At 42.1% G+C, this 19214-nt stretch overlaps 2 protein-coding genes across 2 annotated transcripts in view; one reads left to right on the forward strand and one right to left on the reverse strand.

Moving 5' to 3' along the window:
* Nucleotides 1–3602: 3602 nt before the first annotated feature.
* LOC148009296 (uncharacterized) lies at nt 3603–4198 on the reverse strand. The gene is made up of 2 exons (XM_087673529.1): nt 3973–4198; nt 3603–3877 (listed from the first exon to the last, which is right to left on the reverse strand). The coding sequence occupies exons 1-2, from the start codon at nt 4196–4198 to the stop codon at nt 3603–3605; spliced, it is 501 nt and encodes a 166-aa protein (XP_087529655.1).
* A 3180-nt stretch (nt 4199–7378) lies between these two features.
* The window catches only part of LOC148009297 (uncharacterized), a 162613-nt gene continuing 150777 nt past the window's right edge, over nt 7379–19214 (forward strand). The window contains exons 1-3 of the mRNA XM_087673530.1: nt 7379–7441; nt 7533–7679; nt 7764–7900. Coding sequence (XP_087529656.1) covers nt 7379–7441; nt 7533–7679; nt 7764–7900 — 347 coding nt within the window. The remainder of the gene's footprint in view (nt 7442–7532; nt 7680–7763; nt 7901–19214) is intronic.

Raw genomic sequence — 19214 nt, forward strand, 5'->3', positions numbered from 1 at the left:
TCTCCTTGAATGTATAATGCATAAATTAGAAGAGGGATCATGCTAAGAAGGATAGAGCTTGTCGCATATTGCACTTGCAGTTTCAATCCATGGACATGATTTGTATAAAGGTTAATCTTAGATGCCATTGAATATTGTCCAAAGAATTGCATTGCATGAAAAGGAAACCATGACCTTACCTGTTGCATGCGAGGATGCTTGCATTTTTAAGTTGGGTTAAGTGCTGCTGAACGGATTAAGTCAACAATAGTCTTATGATATTCGTCATGCATGAACTTCTTTATCGAAGTTGTTTTAGAAAAAGATGCATTTCATATTAAATCATGAATTCAATGCATTGAACAAAGGGTTTATAGATATAGTTCTTGCTGAAACTCAACGTAGGTTTCTATATGAGTTAATCTTTAAATTGTCAATCATTAGAGCTTGGTTTCATTGCATCATTATGGTTTTAGCGCAAGGGAAAAGAAATGATCATTGAAATCTTTTAACTGCATAGGCATCTCTTCTAAGGAAAGATCACCTCTTGTCATAAGACAATTGGAACAGCTAGGTAATTCATTGTAAGGATGTAACTCAAATGATCACCACTTCAATGCGCTAGGTAGAGCTAAGCCATGTTAAAATTCTACTTAGTATCGCACTCGAAAAAACCAAATTGATAATTCCAACCTCAAAGGTCCTACCCACATTCACGGAATGTTAGGGTTAGTTAAACACCCATATAATAACGATCTAGGGTTTTTACCCTAGGGTAAATTGGCCTAATACTAGACTTTCGATTGAAAAGTAGAAACCCTAGGGCCAACGTTATCGACCTAGCAAGGTTAGGGTTGGGTTGGGTCAAGAGGACTCACAAACCCTTCATCTTGACCAAACGTATTTCTTGACCAAGCACTACAACACAATGCCGCCATACACGCATCCATTACACGCGAAAAGTTACGGGCGCGTGTATGGTCGTTTATACTTACAGCAATATCGGGCGCATGTATACATGCATGTAACAACGCGTGTATAATTGCATGTGTGGGCGCGTGTATTTGCGCGTTAAGTCTGTCATAATACACGCTCTGTTACACGCGACACAGAGCCTAACTACAGAAATCCATTTCTTTTCAAAACAGAAAACCATTAAGTTTTAAAAATGTCATTGTGCATTGCAGTGTTTACAAACCATTACAAAATCCCACTACATGCACTTACAACAACGTAATATATTGAAAAATATATCTTCATATGGTTATTGAAAGACAAAGTATACAATAGAAATGTCATGAATTTGGAACAATACAGTGATGGATTGGTTAGGGTTCGATCTCATCTTCAATAAGATCCATCCTTGCCAAACGATCAACATCAATATCCATTTGATCAATTTGTAAGGCTACGATTAAATTTATTCTACTATCGCTATTTTGCCCATTGATAATGGTACCGATGCCTTGATCATTCTCATCATCATCACCATCATCCTCAATGGAAGGGTCATCCTCATGATCATGAGAAATGGCACGCTCATCCTCATTATCATGATCATCTACATTGGCATGTTCGACATCATCTTCTTTGCGGCTTGCAACATCCTCCATATGCTCCATATCAGTGAATGTATTATACATTACTTTGGAACGTGGTGCAATAGGGATGACATACCACCATTTACTGTCATGCACCATTGGCAGATAGATAACCTGCTCAAATACACATAATTCATTAATTAATTAGCATATCAAAAGTCAAGGGGTGCGCAAGCTTAGATATATATGTACATGAAACACATTTGTAAAAAAATGCATACCTGCTCACATTGTTGTGGCAATACGAGCCTATCTTTCTTTGTTTGCCAAAACTTTGTAGAGTCAATAGTTACATAGCCACTTGCATGGCGTTTTATCGTTGCGTTAGGCCCTTTTTCCACCACGTTCATTTGCCATTTGACATCCAAAACATACACAAAGAAGCGGCGAAAGTCAAGTCTGTATATGTCTTGGATTGTGCCACAATAATCATCAATTTTTCCATTGGCTCCCTCAAAGCTACTAATGACACCGCAATCTTGTGTATTCCTCTTTTCATCTATTCTTTGTGTTCGAAAATGCTTGCCTTCACACCATATAGCATTGAACATAGTGCACTGGACCAAAATATAAGCAATATCTAGGTAAGCAATTAATGTGAATAAATATGAAAAGCCAATCACTTACAAAGAATGCAAATTTACATTTGTTCTATGTACCTTTAACATGCATCCTCGTGCATACTCCCATTCTTCCGCCGTGATATGCAGCCCCTCATCTCTCTCTGCTCTCTCCATTTCCTCATGCAACCAATCAACATGAATATCATTCGGAAGTGTTGCTAGATGCTTAGGGTACGCCTTACGAGAGCCATGTTGCCTCCGAAAGAGAGCTCTGTCTGCTTGCCTTTTTGTCTTTGCATCCTCGTATCTTGTAACCCATCTGCTCATCACATCACTATTAAGGATGCAAGTGAAATTAAGATCATCAATCAATGTTCTCTCAATTACTTTGCTCTGTCCTTTTCCTTGAGGCACAATAGACGTCATCCTCAAGTCCTCTTCATTGCTCCATAGTCGCGGCAAAGAGCTATCCACCTGATCAAGAAATTCTGATATATATATAAGAGACTCTTGTATCAACCAACCCTCAGCCATGCTTCCTTCGGGCCTTGCACTTTGCCTCACAAAGTCTTTTAAGGTCTTCATGAAGCGCTCTAGGAAGAACATCCAACGGGCATGCACAGTGCCACATAAAGCAATTTCATCCACTAAATGCACAATGAGATGTAGTTGACTTGTGAGAATGGTTCACGGAAAAGTCTCCTCTACCATACAAACCACCTCCACTGCCATAACACGCGCATCATCCAATGTGGCTGGATCAATTGCTTTGGAACTAACATATCTGAAAAATAAATGCACAATACGTTATACCTCATGCACATTCATTTTGCAAGGTATAATGAAGGGTGATCTTACATGGGATTTACATACCTCACAAGCTCGCCCATCTTATAAATACATCTTTTCAAACTCATGTCTGCACAATGGTCGATGCTAGTAGGTAGTATGAACTGCGCACATAAGAGCACATGTATATTTGGGTTAGGGCATTACAAAATTTAATTTCAACCTACAATAATTGGAAAACACTTGGAGCATCTTGTGCCAATCGTGGGACTTCAACCCATGTAGTTGCTCAACCCCTCTTTTCTTAGTGGTTGTAAACGCTCCCTTCAACGATCTCATGCATCCAGTGGGAGTACGCAAAGTGGTGATGGCTTGCTTTACCTGCTTCTCCTCCTTCTTTGATATAATCTAGGGAGCAGGTGGAAGACGAACGTGCCCACCCTCCTCTCGTGGCCAAGCTTGACGCATACGTCCTGCGACCTGCAAGTCCTCCCGTACGCTAACATTGTCTCTTTTACCAATAACATGTTCCCAAATACTAGATCCCACATTCTTGAAGATGTGCATGGGATCAAGAAGATGGTTGATCTTGAGATGGGTCCAATATGGTAGCCGGAAAAAAATGGAGTACCTACACAAGGGATTGCAGACTGTCATCTTTATTCCAACTTTAGAGACTACACAAAACAAGATTGAAAACAATGGAGATGTACCTGTTCATGCCATCTGGAGGAAGAACATTTGAAGACTCCCAAATACGCTTCCAATCTTTTGCACGAAGTGTCTGTGGATGAATGTTCCTCTTACTAGGAGCATATTTAGGGTGATCTGATGGGAGAAATCGATGATGATTATCAAATATGGTCTTACACAAACCATCAGCATACTCATGTACCAATGAAGGGCCACATATAGGACATGCATGTTTACCCAATGTCCTCAAACCTGTTAAAATAAAAAAAAAGTTAGAATAATAAAGTCAATAGTTATAATTGATATAGCTAGTAGTATTAGAGTCGGGAGGTAGTTAGAATTCTTACCAGAACAATCGCTGTATCCTGGAAAGTCATGCATTGTCCACATCAACACTGCTTTTAAGTCGAAGTGTCGAGAAGAGGGAGGCCTACTAATGTCCACTACCGCAACACCTCTCCATAGTTCCTCCAACTCATCAATCAACGGTTCAAGATAAACATCCATATGCTTGACTTTATGTTTCCCTGGAATCAGAAGGGATAACATAAGATGTCCCTTCTTGATTGCCATTGATGGTGGAAGGTTGTAATTCACCAACACAACCGGCCACACGCTGTATGCGGTGCTCTTGAAACCAAACGGATTCACTCCATCCATACCTAGGCCAAGTCTCAAGTTTATGGGCTCTGTTTTAAAGCTGGGCCACTCATCTTCAATATGCTTCCAAGCAGGAGTGTCTGCAGGAATTCTCCACATGCCATCATCCGATCGATGCGAGGAATGCCATGACATGAGCTCTGCTATGGATTTGCACTTGAACATGTGTTTGATGCGAGGAATTATAGGAAAGTGTCGCAAGACTTTACGAGGTACATCAAAACTCTTCACATCTGTTCTATACATTGCTTCACCACAAGTGGGACACTGTCGAGCCTCCTTATGCGTCCCACGAAAGAGAATGCAATCATTGACGCATGCATGTATGCGATCATAATCCAATCCTCCAAGAGATGTCACATAGCGCCTCGCTTTGTCTCTTGAGGTGGGTAGTCTATTCCCCTTTGGAAGCATGTTTGATAATAGCCTGCATCCAATATCATCAATTAGCCCATAACCCTAAACCCTATACTGTAAACCAAAAACCACTAACTGAAATTTGCAAGTTACAATGCTTACTTCAATAATGCGTCAAGACTTGCATTGCTCCATCCATAAACTGTTTGTATATTGAGCAGTTCAAGTGAAGCATGTAAAATAGAGAATGTGCACCCTTCAAAAACCGGTGTCGATGAAGCGTTGTAGAGATGCTCTTGTTCCATATCATTGTCGTCCACACCTTTGTGATCATCCCTAAAAGGATTCCGCACCATGTCATCAAACACTTCCTCTTCCACAACTTCGTGGGGTGCAGGGCTATTGTCATCCCTTTCCCACTCATCTCCGACAACAGATCCCGAAGCTCCAGCATCATCTCGTCGACGCTTTGCATGCTCTCGCCGTGCGTATGGCACTATGTTAGGGTGTGGTACTGCATCCTGCTTCAATCACAGTATATATATTACAACGCGCTCCATTAATTTGCACACCATGAGTTATTTTAATACTTTCAATTCACATCTTCTCACCTCTAAACCTGTTTGAATCCATTCTCCATACATCGAGATGTGATTCAATGTAATTCGACGCGCTCGTACAATGCACCCTTGACATAGATTACACGTACACTTGATCCTTTGTGCCAGCCACACGTCGTGATCACGATGACGCATTGTCTCATCCTCACCAGAACTGCTTGAAGAGGATGATGACATGCTATGTCCAAAATAACCAATACAGAAGTAGGATCAGTTTTTAGTGAAATCATACACATCCTATGCACAAAACAATGGATACACAAGAACAATCAGTTTTTAAAAAAAGTATAAACAGTCTCTGTGTCGCGTGTACAGGCGCGTCTACAATGTATTCTGCTGCGCTTTTACACGCGCTTTTACACGCGTGCTTTTCGCGTTTACCTACCGCGCGCGCCGCTTTCTTTCTTTCAAAAGCCCTCTTTCAAAACACTTCTTCTTCTTCTTTCTGCGTCGCTTTCTTTCTTTCAAAAGCCCTCTTTCAAAACACTTCTTCTTCTTCTTTCTTTGTCGCTACAGTACCTCTGCCTCCAGCTCTTCCAAACCCCCGAACCTACCTCTTTGAACCAGCCTTCTCCCTCTTGGACTACCCAAAAGAAGCAAAGGGTGCAGACAACACAGAAAGGGAGAGAGAAGCAAGAATCAACGAACTCACTTTTCAAAGACTTTTCAAAGAGGTTGGTTGTCGTTTGTTTGTTTTGGCAAATCTGTCGCTTTCTTTCTTTCCACGCGTGCTATGTGTACTTGAAAGCGACAGAGGATAGAATTCACACACATTGTATATGTACTTAACTATTTATTTCTTGACAAACGACATCCGTCAAGATAGAGGAAAGAGAGAAGAAGGAACCTTTGTGTATGTGTTTAGTCATTTCTCCCTTGATGGACAATGTCCGTCAAGATAGAGGAAAGAGTTTTTGTTTTTCATGAATTTCGTCACTAATTCGAAATGAACTTCTTCTTTTGGCTTATGATCTTCTACTAATTCGATGTTTGGTATTGTAAGAGATATGTTTATTTTCTAGAATGGTAGATATATGTTGTAGGTTATATATTGTAGGAGATATATTGAGGAGATATATTGTAGGAGATATGTTTATTTTTTATATGCATGTTTTGCTTGGTTCATTGAGGCGGAATTTCGACTCTTTGCAGATTCTTCATGGATCCAGGCTCTTCCTCCGATCCGTGGGCATACGCCACTTGGATGATGGAGATGATAAACCATTTTGGGCGCCATCCTAATCCAGTGGAGCTGACAGAGTATATGTATGCCCATCCTCCTCCTAGACTCCCAGGTCACACCGCGCCCCCAAGTACACAAGCCTCTCCACTGCCGTCTACGCCTGCGAGTCCGGCGAGACGTACCCCTGCGCATACACGCTCACCGAGGAGACACACCCCTGCACGGACACACTCACGCACACCCTCCTCTGTACCGTCACGTGAGGGCTCACGGCCACCATCACGTGCTCCCTCACAGCCACAGTCACGTACACAGTCACGTACAGCCACCCCTAGTCATGGCTACTCCCGCAGTACAGATGAGAGCCGACGCCGTAGTAGGGAGAGCGGGAGTGGAGGATTATGCGGCGGGTGCTTTGGTGGGGGGGGTAGTAGGGCACGCGGTGAGAGAGGGCATGGAGGGAGGCATGTACGAGGAGATAGTGAGGAGTCGGAGGAGGCGAGAGAGGTGGAGGGAGAGATTTTCTACGATGTTACGGATAGGGGCGTGGTAGTCATGGATGCGAGAGGGAAAGAGGTGATGGAGTATATGCGGGGGGTAGTTTCAAACATGTATAGAAACTGTTTTGTAAAATTTAAAGATCAGGATAGCCGGTTAGTTAGGGAGGTCCTAGATAGTGTACATAGTCGGTACCCCAATCCCCCACGAGCGACATTCTCGGATGTATGGGGAAGGACGCGAATAAGGGAGATCTTAAGTAATAAAAGATCTCACCTTAAGAAACTCGCGTACGATGATGGGGTGAATGTAGCTGCGGGTGGCTATCCTTGTGAGAAACCTGCCACTGCACACAAACGCGAGTGGAAGGAGGCAAAGAAGCGCGCAGAGGGAGGCGTGAAGAGCAGGCAGCATGTGGAGGCACGACGAATCCAGATGGAGACCATTGGATCGTCGCATTTCGGATCTGGCGGCGTCGAGTCGTGGGAGGCAGAGTTCGTAAGTAACTTGCCTCTTTATTTGATTGTTTGCCAAATTCATTGATTCTATGATTGTTTTGATCTTACAAACTATCTTCATTATGTTACAGCGACGGGTTATGGGGAGAGGGCCCACAGCCCACGAGACTGGGTATGCTCGCCGCAATAGCAGACGTGACACGTGGGCCATCTTCAGAAACGAGGGACGTATTACGGATGCGCAGTTTGACGCGGCCATGAGACCATACGGTCGACAGGTACTTGAAAACTCTAAATGAATGATTTCGGTTTATTTAATTGCATATATATGTATACTTACATACGGTATATTTCTTGAACAGGCACAAGCTGCTGATGCTCCTGCCCCTGATGATCCAGCCGCCACTGCTGATGTTCGTGCCACTGCTCCTGGTGGAGGCGAGCACCACTCATCGGAGCATACCGATGCGAGCTCCTCTGATCATGGAGAGAGCACAGGGTCCTCATCATCCTCTGATTAGCTTTCAGAATACTGTAGGATGTGGTTGTACAAAAAATTTTTGTAACTGAAGCCATGGGCTTTTTTGCACCTAGCTCCCTATTTGACTTTGTATATATTTGTTCCTAATTAAAGCCATGGGCTATTTTGACATATGGACTCCCTTGTACACAAATGTATCATGTATTGACAATGTATTGAATCGTGAGTCTTGAGTCGTGTATTAAGTTTTAGATAGTAATATTGAATCGTGTATTCATAGAGAGTGAGTCTTGAAATCTAAATCGCTCTTTTTTTATGGTGCAATGCACCAAAAAAAAATCCAGAGAGTGCCTTTGGGTGGCTGGATGCTGGAACAGCATCCAGGCACCCAAAAGCACTCTCTGGATTTTTTTTTCCCTTTGCGATCGCGTGTATAAGCGCGTGTCATCTGTCAAAATCGCGTATATTTGCGCGGATAGTCTGTTAGATTCGCGTGTAAATTTGCAGCAAAACTGCGCAGAACGCGTGTATGGGGTCGTGTATTCGCGCGACTGGCTGTCACTGTACACGCGCTTTTACACGCATGTCTCTGGCCGCGATGATACACGCGCTATTACACGGGCCTGACACTTTTTTTCCCAAGTCATTTTGTGCGGCTAGGAGCGCGGGTATGAGCCCGATCCCTTGTAGTGAAGGAACACCGTTTGATGGGAGAGATGATCCCGTAAGTCAAATGCGACCCCTATGCAACAAGTTGCAACGTCGCTGTTGAGATATCGAGCTCCACTCGTGATACGCCAGGGTGACCGTTGTGTATTTATGTCACCGACTTGTCAGTTGCAGACGCGGTTGGTACACCGCCCATGAATAATAGCTACATGATAGCTATCCTTATCTACTCTGGTTCGTGGCTCAGTTAGTATGCCACCTTAGTTAGTTGAGTTTGGTTTGAGACCCATATAGAGGGTTCTTCTATTTCTTTGTACTAGAGTTCTTTTGGCTTACACAACTAAGAAGAGGAAAACTGTTTTCAGCCTCCACCCTTGTGTGTCTTTCCCCATTGTGCAAGCAAGAAAGCTTCAAGCGAGACTCCTTCCTTCTCTCCCACAATCTTAACATGGTATTAGAGCCTTGTTCGTGGTAAGGAGCTCAAGAAAGCAAGCCAAGCTCGCGGTGTTCTGGTAAGAGGAGCAGTGTTGCTTTCATTTTCTGTTTTGGGAGCAGATCTCTGCAGGTAGCACAGCCGGAAAGTGCAGGAGTGCATTGTCTCAGGTTGAGACGCCCTTCGCGGTGAAGCAAGAGGGCAGTATATGCTGCGGGAAAAGGCCTTTAGCCCTTGGCGACCTTTTTTTTTTATTTGAGGCCATTTCGGGGCCTGTTTTGGAGGCGGAAGTTTTCTGCACGCACTCAGGAAAAGGCCCAGTTTTATGCTATGCAGCCATTGTTCTACAGGTCGGTGAATAGTTACTGTAAAAATTGCATTGTATGCTTGTGCACAGAGACATTGGGAGTTACAGAATCATCCTTGTTGCCTATTGATGCAAAATCGTCACTAGGAAGTGACTGTGTGGTCAAATACCACTTTCGCCAGTTTTGCAGATTTTCCCTTGTGAGGGTGAAGCTGTGGTTTTTTTGCAGTGACAGAATTTTTTGCAGTCTTCTGTAATGGCATCTGATTCTCTTTCACAGATTGTCACTGAAAAGCTTGACAAGAACAACTTCCAAGCATGGAAGTTTAGAATGACGAATTTCCTTATGGGAAAAGGATATTGGGAATTTGTTGCAGGAAATGAAGAAGAACCAGTTCTTCCTGATGTTCCCAATCAACCGCAAATGCAGGCATTTAAAGCATGGCATGAGAGAGCCAGGAAAGTTATGTATTGGCTCTCTATCAGCATTTCAGACTCTATGATTGTGCATATTCAAGATGCAAGTACGCCAAAGGAGGCATGGGATACTTTGTCAAAAATGTATAGCACAAATACGCAAGCCACGAAAATGCAGCTCAAGCAAGAGTTGCACAATGTGCAAAGAGAAAATATGAGCATCAACGACTACCACATGAAGGTCAAGAAGATTGCAGATGCACTTGCTTCCATTGGGTCACCAGTGGAAGATGATGATTTAGTTTCTGTGACCTTGAATGGTCTAGGAAAGGATTATGCACAGTTCCGAACATCCATTTCAGTTCGTGAAAGATTTCCTGATTTTGAGGAGCTGATTGCTCTTCTAATTTCTGAGGAGCAAAGAAATGGTGGTGCATCTTCTTCAGGAGGAACTTCAAAAGAAGCTGTCTTCTACTCAAATGCTGGAAGAGGTAGAGGCAGAGGTAGAGGAGGCCGATATGGAGGCCGTGGTAGAAATCAGAATATGCAGCAAACTCAAGAAAACCAGTCCTATGGAGGAGGATGTGGTAACTCTAGAGGCAGGGGGAGCGAAAGAGGTCGTGGTGGATGGCAAAGAGGCCAAAATGCAAACAGTAATGTTGAATGCTACTATTGTGGTAAAATGGGTCATATGGCTAAAGACTGCTATAAAAAGCAGAATGACATCATGAATGGAAAATTGCAACAAGGAAATTATGCATCCTCTAGTAGACAGGGTGATGACAGAAATGAGAATCTGTTTATGGTGCAGCACATGAATAACTCTGTGACAAATGCAGAAGAAAGCAATGATGTATGGTATGTTGACTCAGGTGCATCAAACCACATGACAGGTCATGCAGAATGGATGGAGGATGCAAGAAAAATGGAAAAACCAGGATTTGTGGAGACTGGTGATGATACTGCACATCCTATTGTGCAGATTGGAAAAATTCCCTTGTCTATGCAGGATGGGAAAAAGAAATACCTGTCCGATGTATTTCATGTCCCGAATATCACCAAGAATTTGGTTTCTGTTGGTCAAATGGTTGAACAGGGCTTGCAGGTCAGATTTAATCCTCATGGATGCTTTGTTGAGGATATGAAAAATAAAGGTCGCTTGATAGCAAAAGGAAAGAAGAAGGGCAGAATGTTTGCATTGGATGCAAACATGTCTGAATTGAGTGCAGCAATGTTTGCACATGGGACCGGTGTAGTTGCAGATATTGATATCTGGCATAAACGCATTGGTCATGTTAATGTACAGCGACTTAAATCAATGCAGGCCCAAAATATTGTTGCAAGTTTGCCGAAATTCAAGGTTGCAGAAATGCATAAGGTATGTGAAGCCTGTCAATTTGGAAAACAGGCAAGGAAACCATTTCCTAGACATGTTCAAGAGAGTAAGAAGCCATTGGAATTAATCCACTCTGATGTGTGGACAACTAAAGCTGCATCTCTTGGAGGCTGTCATTATTTTGTCAGTTTTATTGATGACTATAGCATAAAAGTTTGGGTGTATTTTATGAAAAAGAAAAGTGAAGTTTTTGGGCATTTCAAAACTCTTAAAGCTATGGTTGAAAACGAAACAGGCTTGCAGATAAAATGCTTAAGGTCAGATGGAGGGGAGAGTACCTCTCAAATGAGTTTGCAAGGTTCCTGCAAGAGCATGGCATAAAGCAGCAATATTCATGCAGTCATACCCCACAACAAAATGGAATTGCAGAAATGAAAAACAGGCATATTGGAGAGGTATCTCGTGCCATGCTCAATGAAAACGACTTGCCAGATTTTTATTGGGCTGAAGCAGTTGCTACAGCAGTCTACATAATGAACAGGACTCCCACTGCAGCAATACATGGAATGACTCCAGAGGAGAGGTATACTGGTAGGAAACCAGATATTTCTCATTTGAAAATTTTTGGTTGCATTGCCTATGTACATGTGCCAGATGAGTTGAGATCCAAGTTGGATCCAAAAACTGAGAAGTGCATCTTTATTGGTTACTCTCTGCAGCAAAAAGGGTATAGATGCTATAACCCTTCTACTCGTAAGTTTACAGTGAGCAGAGATGTTGTTTTTTATGAGATGAGTAGCTGGTATAAACCATAAATGTGATTGATGATGTAGATGCACAAAATGGTAATGCTGCACAGAATTCACAGCAGCAGTCACAAAATATTAGTGGACTTGGAGTGTCCTCTAGCAGTGGTTCACATTCTTCGCCATGGACAGGTAGATTGAGATCAAGAGAATCTTCTCAAAGTAATGCAGATAGTGGTATGCATGTATCACGAAAAGGAAAAGAGAAGGTTGATCAGCCCATGTTTGATGTGAATGTAGGTCACTCTTATGTGGATGGTGAATCCAGTGGCTCAAAACAGAGCATTGATGATGAGTTGGGTATTCCTTCTATTGTTACACCTGGAGTAAGGAAGACTAGGGATGTTTTGAGAGCACCTGGGAGTGAACCTACTTTGCGGAGGTCTACGAGAGCTAGGTATCCTGTGGATAGGCTGAAATATGATGGATTTACAGCCATTCACTATGCATATATGGTCAAAGTGATACAGGAACCAGAACCCACTTCTTTTGAGGAAGCCATGGGAAAAGAAAAATGGGAGAAAGCCATGGATGAAGAAATGGATGCCTTGGAAGCTAATGCTACATGGGAATTGGTACCTTTGCCTAAAGGTAAAAATGCAATTGGCTGTAAGTGGGTTTATAAGGTGAAGTACAATGCATATGGTTCTGTGAATAGGTACAAGGCAAGATTAGTAGTCAAGGGGTATGTACAAACATATGGTATTGACTATGAAGAAACATTCAGTCCGGTTGAAAGGATGGCAACCGTAAGAGCGGTCATTGCTATGGCTACATCAAAGGGATGGTCTTTACATCAGATGGATGTAAAGAATGCCTTCTTGCATGGTGATTTGCAAGAAGAGGTCTATATGGAGCAGCCACCAGGTTATGTGCATGTTGTTCATCCTGAGTTTGTTTGCAGGTTGAAGAAAGCCTTGTATGGCTTGAAGCAAGCACCTAGAGCATGGTCTGACAAGATAGGACAGTATCTTGTCACTATTGGCTTTCAGATTTCCAAGGCAGATTTCTCACTTTATGTGAGAAAAACAGAGAAAGGCATTATGCTACTTGTCATTTATGTTGATGATTTGATTATGACAGGTGACAGTGATGAAGATATCCTTCATGTGAAAATGCTATTGAAGCAGATTGAGATGAAGGATTTGGGAGAGCTACGTTATTTCTTGGGCATTGAGGTGATTAGATCACCAAGTGGGATACAGCTCTTGCAGAGGCAGTATGGATTGGACATGCTGTCCAAATATGGGATGACAGGCTGTAAGCCTATTTCAGTTCCTTTGGAGCAAAATGTGAAGCTGAGCACAGATGCAGGTGAGCTTCTAGAAGACCCTAGTATGTACAGACGCATAGTAGGAAGTTTGATTTATATGACTATTACCAGGCCAGATTTGAGCTATGATGTTGGATTGGTAAGTCAGTTTATGCAGACTCCAAGGAAACCACATTTGGATGCGGCTAGACGCATACTCAGGTATGTGAAGTCCACATTGCAGTATGGACTATTTTATGAGACTAGGGTTCAGATACAGTTGCATGGATACACTGATGCTGATTGGGCTGGTAGTATTTCTAATAGACGATCTACCAGTGGATATGTGTTCTCTTTTGGGAGTGCTGCAGTCACTTGGAGTAGCAAGAAACAGCCTACAGTTTCCTTGTCGAGCACAGAGGCTGAGTACAAGGGTGCAGCAATGGCTGCATGTGAGGTAGCTTGGTTGCATAAGCTACTTTATGATATGCATCAGTCTACAGATGGACCAGTTGTCATTTATTGTGACAACATGAGTAGTATACACTTGGCAAATAACCTAGTCTATCAAGCTAGAACAAAGCACATTGAGGTGCATTATCACTATGTGTGAGAGAGGGTTTTACTAGGTCTTATTGATCTAGTTTATGTCAGCACAGAGGATCAGGTAGCTGACATATTCACGAAGGCATTGGGCGCAGAGAAGCTGCGCAAGTTCAGAGACCTGCTTGGTGTGCAGGAATTGGGATTGAGCTCGAGGGGGAGTGTTGAGATATCGAGCTCCACTCGTGATACGCCAGGGTGACCATTGTGTATTTATGTCACCGACTTGTCAGTTGCAGATGCGGTTGGTACATCGCCCATGAATAATAGCTACATGATAGCTATCCTTATCTACTCTAGTTTGTGGCTCAGTTAGTATGCCACCTTAGTTAGTTGAGTTTGGTTTGAGACCCATATAGAGGGTTCTTCTATTTCTTTGTACTAGAGTTCTTTTGGCTTACACAACTAAGAAGAGGAATACTATTTTCAGCCTCCACCCTTGTGTGTCTTCCCCCATTGTGCAAGCAAGAAAGCTTCAAGCGAGACTCCTTCCTTCTCTCCCACAATCTTAACAGTCGCATGGTTTTGTGTTAAATCACAAAATAGAGTAGCCACTCCTTAGAACGGGGTTGGAATGTCCTAAGTTCAAGTCAAACTAACTCGAGGATGAGTAGTCATCCTGCTACATCACCCCTTTGTGAGGCTGAGTTGCCAAGATAGGGTAACTATGAATTGCCTAGCAAGCAATTGACAAATCAAGTTAGTGCGACAAGGTTGCCTAGGATTTATTGTCTTAGTTTAAGGAGCCTAAGGTGTTTGTTAATTTGGGTTAAGAGGGTACAAACCCTAACCCAAGGATAAAAGGGTAAACGAGCAACGAAACCCTTGGGGATCTTGCCAAGTCACAATTGACCCCGGATCAGTTGTTGGATGCATTCGGAGAGAAGGAATTATACCTTAGCAGTTGGCCAAAAAAATGACCACTGGAGTGATTATGCTTATACAGTTAGGAGCACTGTTTGTACTTCTTTGCCCAAGGAACTAAAGATGGAAAGATAATTAATGCATTAGGTTGAAGGCCTAGAGGGAGAGGCAGCATCAGTTACCCCTGACTGTCTGCCTGACCCTAACCAAGGGGGTTGTTAGCCACACTGGGTATGTGGACCGAACCCACTGCGAGAGGTCTCTTCGTGGGTGCTACTTGGAGCGGGAGGACGCTTGGGTGCTAGGGGGGCTCTGGCCGTAAATCCCTTGCCTCCGAGTCCTGCACAAGAGGCCGTCGTGACTCGGGATTGGATCTCGAGGCCCGCATACTAGTCTACAGGCGGAAACTTGGATTAGTGATCCCTGAGGATTTGGGCGGATATTCCAAAGACTGATAAATAAGATCAATTGTTGAAAAGGAACTTATTTGACATTGTTTTTCTATGTCAGTGCTTAAATTACGTGAAGGAACCGGTGATTAATTAGCTAATTAAGGAAGCTGTTTTTGCTTCTCAAACTAAATGTGGTAGGTAATTAGAAAACTAAAGCAACCCTAAGGAAAGTGTGGTGGATGTGGCCATGGGTCCGTCCTACGGAAGGGTGCTCCCGGTTGACCGAGAACTTTTCTCAAAGAAGTTGACAGCAAGGTAATGATGACTTAGAATCTAGGAAGCTAGAGACCTGATTTGTGCTATTTTAGGGGAAAGGAATGGGACTATGCCTTATGGGAAGAGAGGTCAAGCTTTGCATCCCTCTCGTTTTCCATTCTCTTTGAACCAAGTGTAGCATGAATCCGCTTCGACCCTGACCTTTCTCCGTAAAGTAGTTCACCTGGGGTTCCACGCTAGCTACCCTTCTAGAAATTTGACCACTAGGGAAACCCTGATTCAGATCGGTCCTAAATGGGAACGGCTGGAATGCTTCTACTTCATGGTAGACTCGGGAAGACCTAGATTGCAAACCTCATGACATTCCGTGGGAGCGTTGGGCAGCGCTTTCTGGACTCTCTTCCCGATGGGTTACTAAGACGTGTCCTACAAGTGAACAGGTGGACATGTTACATGTCACAAGCATAATCAATAGAGTTTTAGATAGACTAGGGCATGTCTCAACTATATTCAAGAGGCTACAAAGGATTTTTTGATTGATTTTTTCAAGATTCTTATTTCTGTGTTGCTCATGCACATTTTTACTTGCTGATATCACCAAGAGATCTGATATGGTATTTGTGGACCATGATTGTGTTCAAATTCTCCAAAATAAAGTGAGAGAAGTTAATGACTCGATTCTTCTTGTTGGGATGAGGTATAGTTTACCAAAATTTGTTTAAACTCACCAAATTTTTCTAGCAAATAGACTTTCATGTTGATGCTTACTATCTCCATTCCTTTGCTAGGTGTGTAATACATGAGCTCCCCTTCAATATACAACAAAATATTGAGGTTCTTGATCCATCCATCTCATACTATATGAGGAGTGAGCTTGATGCAAGTGCCTTTGACCATTGGTTCAATTCAATATACTTTGAATCTTTGGAGCTTCTTCTAATTCCATACAATGAAAAGTAAGTAATTTGATATTTTTTTAGATTTTATGAGATCTTGTTTTGCTAGATTATTGAAATATTTTTGTTTTCAGTTCTCATTGGAGCCTAATTGGAATAGACCGTGAGGAGAGGCAATGTTTCCTCATCAATTCTATAAAAGGAATCCATGGAAATGCCAAGTTGTAAATTATATAATCTAGGGTCTCCTTGATATTTTGATATTTTGGCTATAGCAGGTAATCTAAATATTTTGATCTTTCTTTTGTAACAATTCTAAATTTTATTGCCTTTTCAGTACAGAGTTTGCAAAAGATTGATTGAAGTGCTAGAGAAAAGGTCTCCCATGCCTTCTGACTTGCTTACAACAGTGCAATATAGACAAGTTGCAGTAAGTTCTTGATTAATATGGTTAGAACATACTAAAAAAGTTGATTGCAGTGTCCTCATCAGGATGATAGTTACTATTGTGGTTGGAGGGTAATTGTAAATGCTATAAGATTGGTTCAGTTTATTTATCTCAATGATGATAAACTTATAAAGGTAATGTGGAACATACTAAACTTTAAGAGAGAGTTTTATTGCAAAATAGTCCATTATAAAAAATAACAATGAACTAAAAATATTTTCTTACAAATATATGACAGTTTACAAGGGATTTCTATACAAGTGAGCACGTTTGGTATATAAGAGCAAAGCTCTTGAAGTACATAATGACCAATTGTATACAACCGACAAGAAGTGGGGCTTGGACATTGAAGGAGAGGAGGTGCATGAAGCTATCCCTTCAATAAGAAAAGCATCAAAGATAGGCAAAAGACCTCCTAGAAGGGATGTTCCTACTAAAAAAAAGTAGCTTTGCCTTAGATTGTAAGTCCTTGTGTATAAGTCATGGAGATGGCTGACTAAAATTTGAAATTGCAATAGGGCATAGAGATGCAAGAAGTCCAACGAGTATTAACTCTAGCAAATAGGAATTGAACATGACCTTACGTAGAGAGAGAGAGAGAGAGAGAACTAGAGGGAGACTTAACTCTAAGCGAGCTTCTTACAAAGTGGCTCATTGACAATATGTTAGCAAAGCAGAGCACAACAGTCTTAGCAACCTCATTGCTTGTAGGATTAGGAGTCACCCAAGTCTCCAAGTTCCCAATCAAAGATCCCTGCAGTCACAAAGCAACTCAACAAATATCAATTGGAAAACAACCTGTATAGTTTCATAGAGCAATTTGAGCACATTTGTGAGGCTAACAGCCTCACTGATCTTGCTTAGCACTCAGAAGATTTAAGCCCATGCCTATGTGATAAGGGTAGGACATGGTAAAGGAGCTTGAATATGGTGGAACACAACAACTTCAACAACCTCAAGAATCTCTTCATTAAGAGATTCTCTTAGGCTGGGTACTCTAACAATCTCATAGTTTGGCTGATGAATGTCAAGAAAAAGGACAAAGAGAACATTAGGGACTATGTTACTCTTGTGGCGAGTCTCTATAAGAGAATCCCAACAAATGAATGACCCACTGAGAGAGCATTCTCCACAATCTTTATAAGCAGAATACACAAGGAATACACAATGAGGAACTCTACAAGGCCTTGGTAGGAAAATCAAGCTTGCAAAGAGACGCACTAGCTAGGGTCTTTGAAGAGACCATACGAGTGGACACCAACTCAAGGAGAGAAGCTCTCGGAGCTCTAATCGAGACGAAGCTAATTCTAGAACCCCAAAAAGGGTCACAACATCTAGCGAACGGTCAGCAATCCCAAGCACCCAAGATAAAGGGAAAAGCATCGACCAAAGTCAAGAGCTAACAGAAATGAAGATGGAGCTAGCAGAATGCAAGAGATAGTAAGGAGACCTACGTGCCCACATGTCCAATGTGTGCATTGCGGCAACCTCCGAGTAGATTGTCAATACCCTTGATCTCATCCTTGCACCAATTGTAGTAGGTTCAATCATGATGCCATGCATTGTAGACTTCTGTACTCACAACCTTACAACCAGCCATACCTAGGGATTAGGCCATCAAAATTCTTTGGGAGGGGAGCCCCATTGGCACTTCCAACACCTAATCATGCAAAACCAACCATTCCTAGGATGGAAATTAACCCCACAAGCATACCTAGGCTGCTCAGACCTTTTGCAACCCACCCATCGTGTGATGCTCTAGTTCACTACATGGAGGAGCTAAATGACGAAGAGGCATATGTGAACCCTTATGAGAGCGGATATTAAAGACCCTTTTTGAAGTGGAAAAGAGCCCAAGAGGCCTTAAAAGACCAAATTTTCATGCAAAATGAAACATTTTTGGATTGATGAGCTAGAGTTTTCCTATATGGAGTTCAATGCCATGAACCCAATGCAAGTCTTGATTCATCGAATCAAAGTCCATTTGCCCAAGTTTTTAGATTTCGATGTCTCAAAGCCATCCGGCTAAGTCTGAGCTCGTTTGCCCCTCCAAAAGTGAAAAATCCACTTAGGTTGCAGTGTGAACACAAAGAGATGAACTAGATATTTTAAACATTAAAACCTTAACCTTAATTAATGAAAGAAAAATTAAAATTTTAGTTGTGAGGAGGGAGGGGGCGCAATTTTATTTTGCACCCATTTTTTAGGAGATCTCTGCCTCTCTGATGTTGTAATTGATCAAGAACTGACTACACATTTCCAATCTACTCCCTGAGGGCTTTGTTTTGGTCATAAGCACACCGATTTTCATGGAGGGATTCAGATTTTCTTATTTTTAGTCTTTCTTTCTCCTCTCTCCTCTAAAAGATTGATCACATGCAAAAAATCAAGAAGGAAGAGGGATGAAGGATGCTTGTCTAGATTGCTCCAAGAGTGAAAGGAGGATGAGAGGCAATGTCCAGCATTCTTTGGGAACTAATGATGGGTCTGTTGGCCTACCAGAAACCATTTATTAAAACACACAATATGCAAATAAGTGGTATGCTCAATTTTTACAAAGAAAATTTCATTGTTTTGATGTTTGATGGATTTAATGATGTGCACATGGAAAAAAAAATTGTATGAATCATGTT

The sequence above is a fragment of the Lygodium microphyllum genome, unplaced genomic scaffold, assembly GCF_053477565.2.
Source record: "Lygodium microphyllum isolate KBCC unplaced genomic scaffold, Lygodium_microphyllum_v1.1.10 scaffold_31, whole genome shotgun sequence".
Classification (NCBI taxonomy): domain Eukaryota; kingdom Viridiplantae; phylum Streptophyta; class Polypodiopsida; order Schizaeales; family Lygodiaceae; genus Lygodium; species Lygodium microphyllum.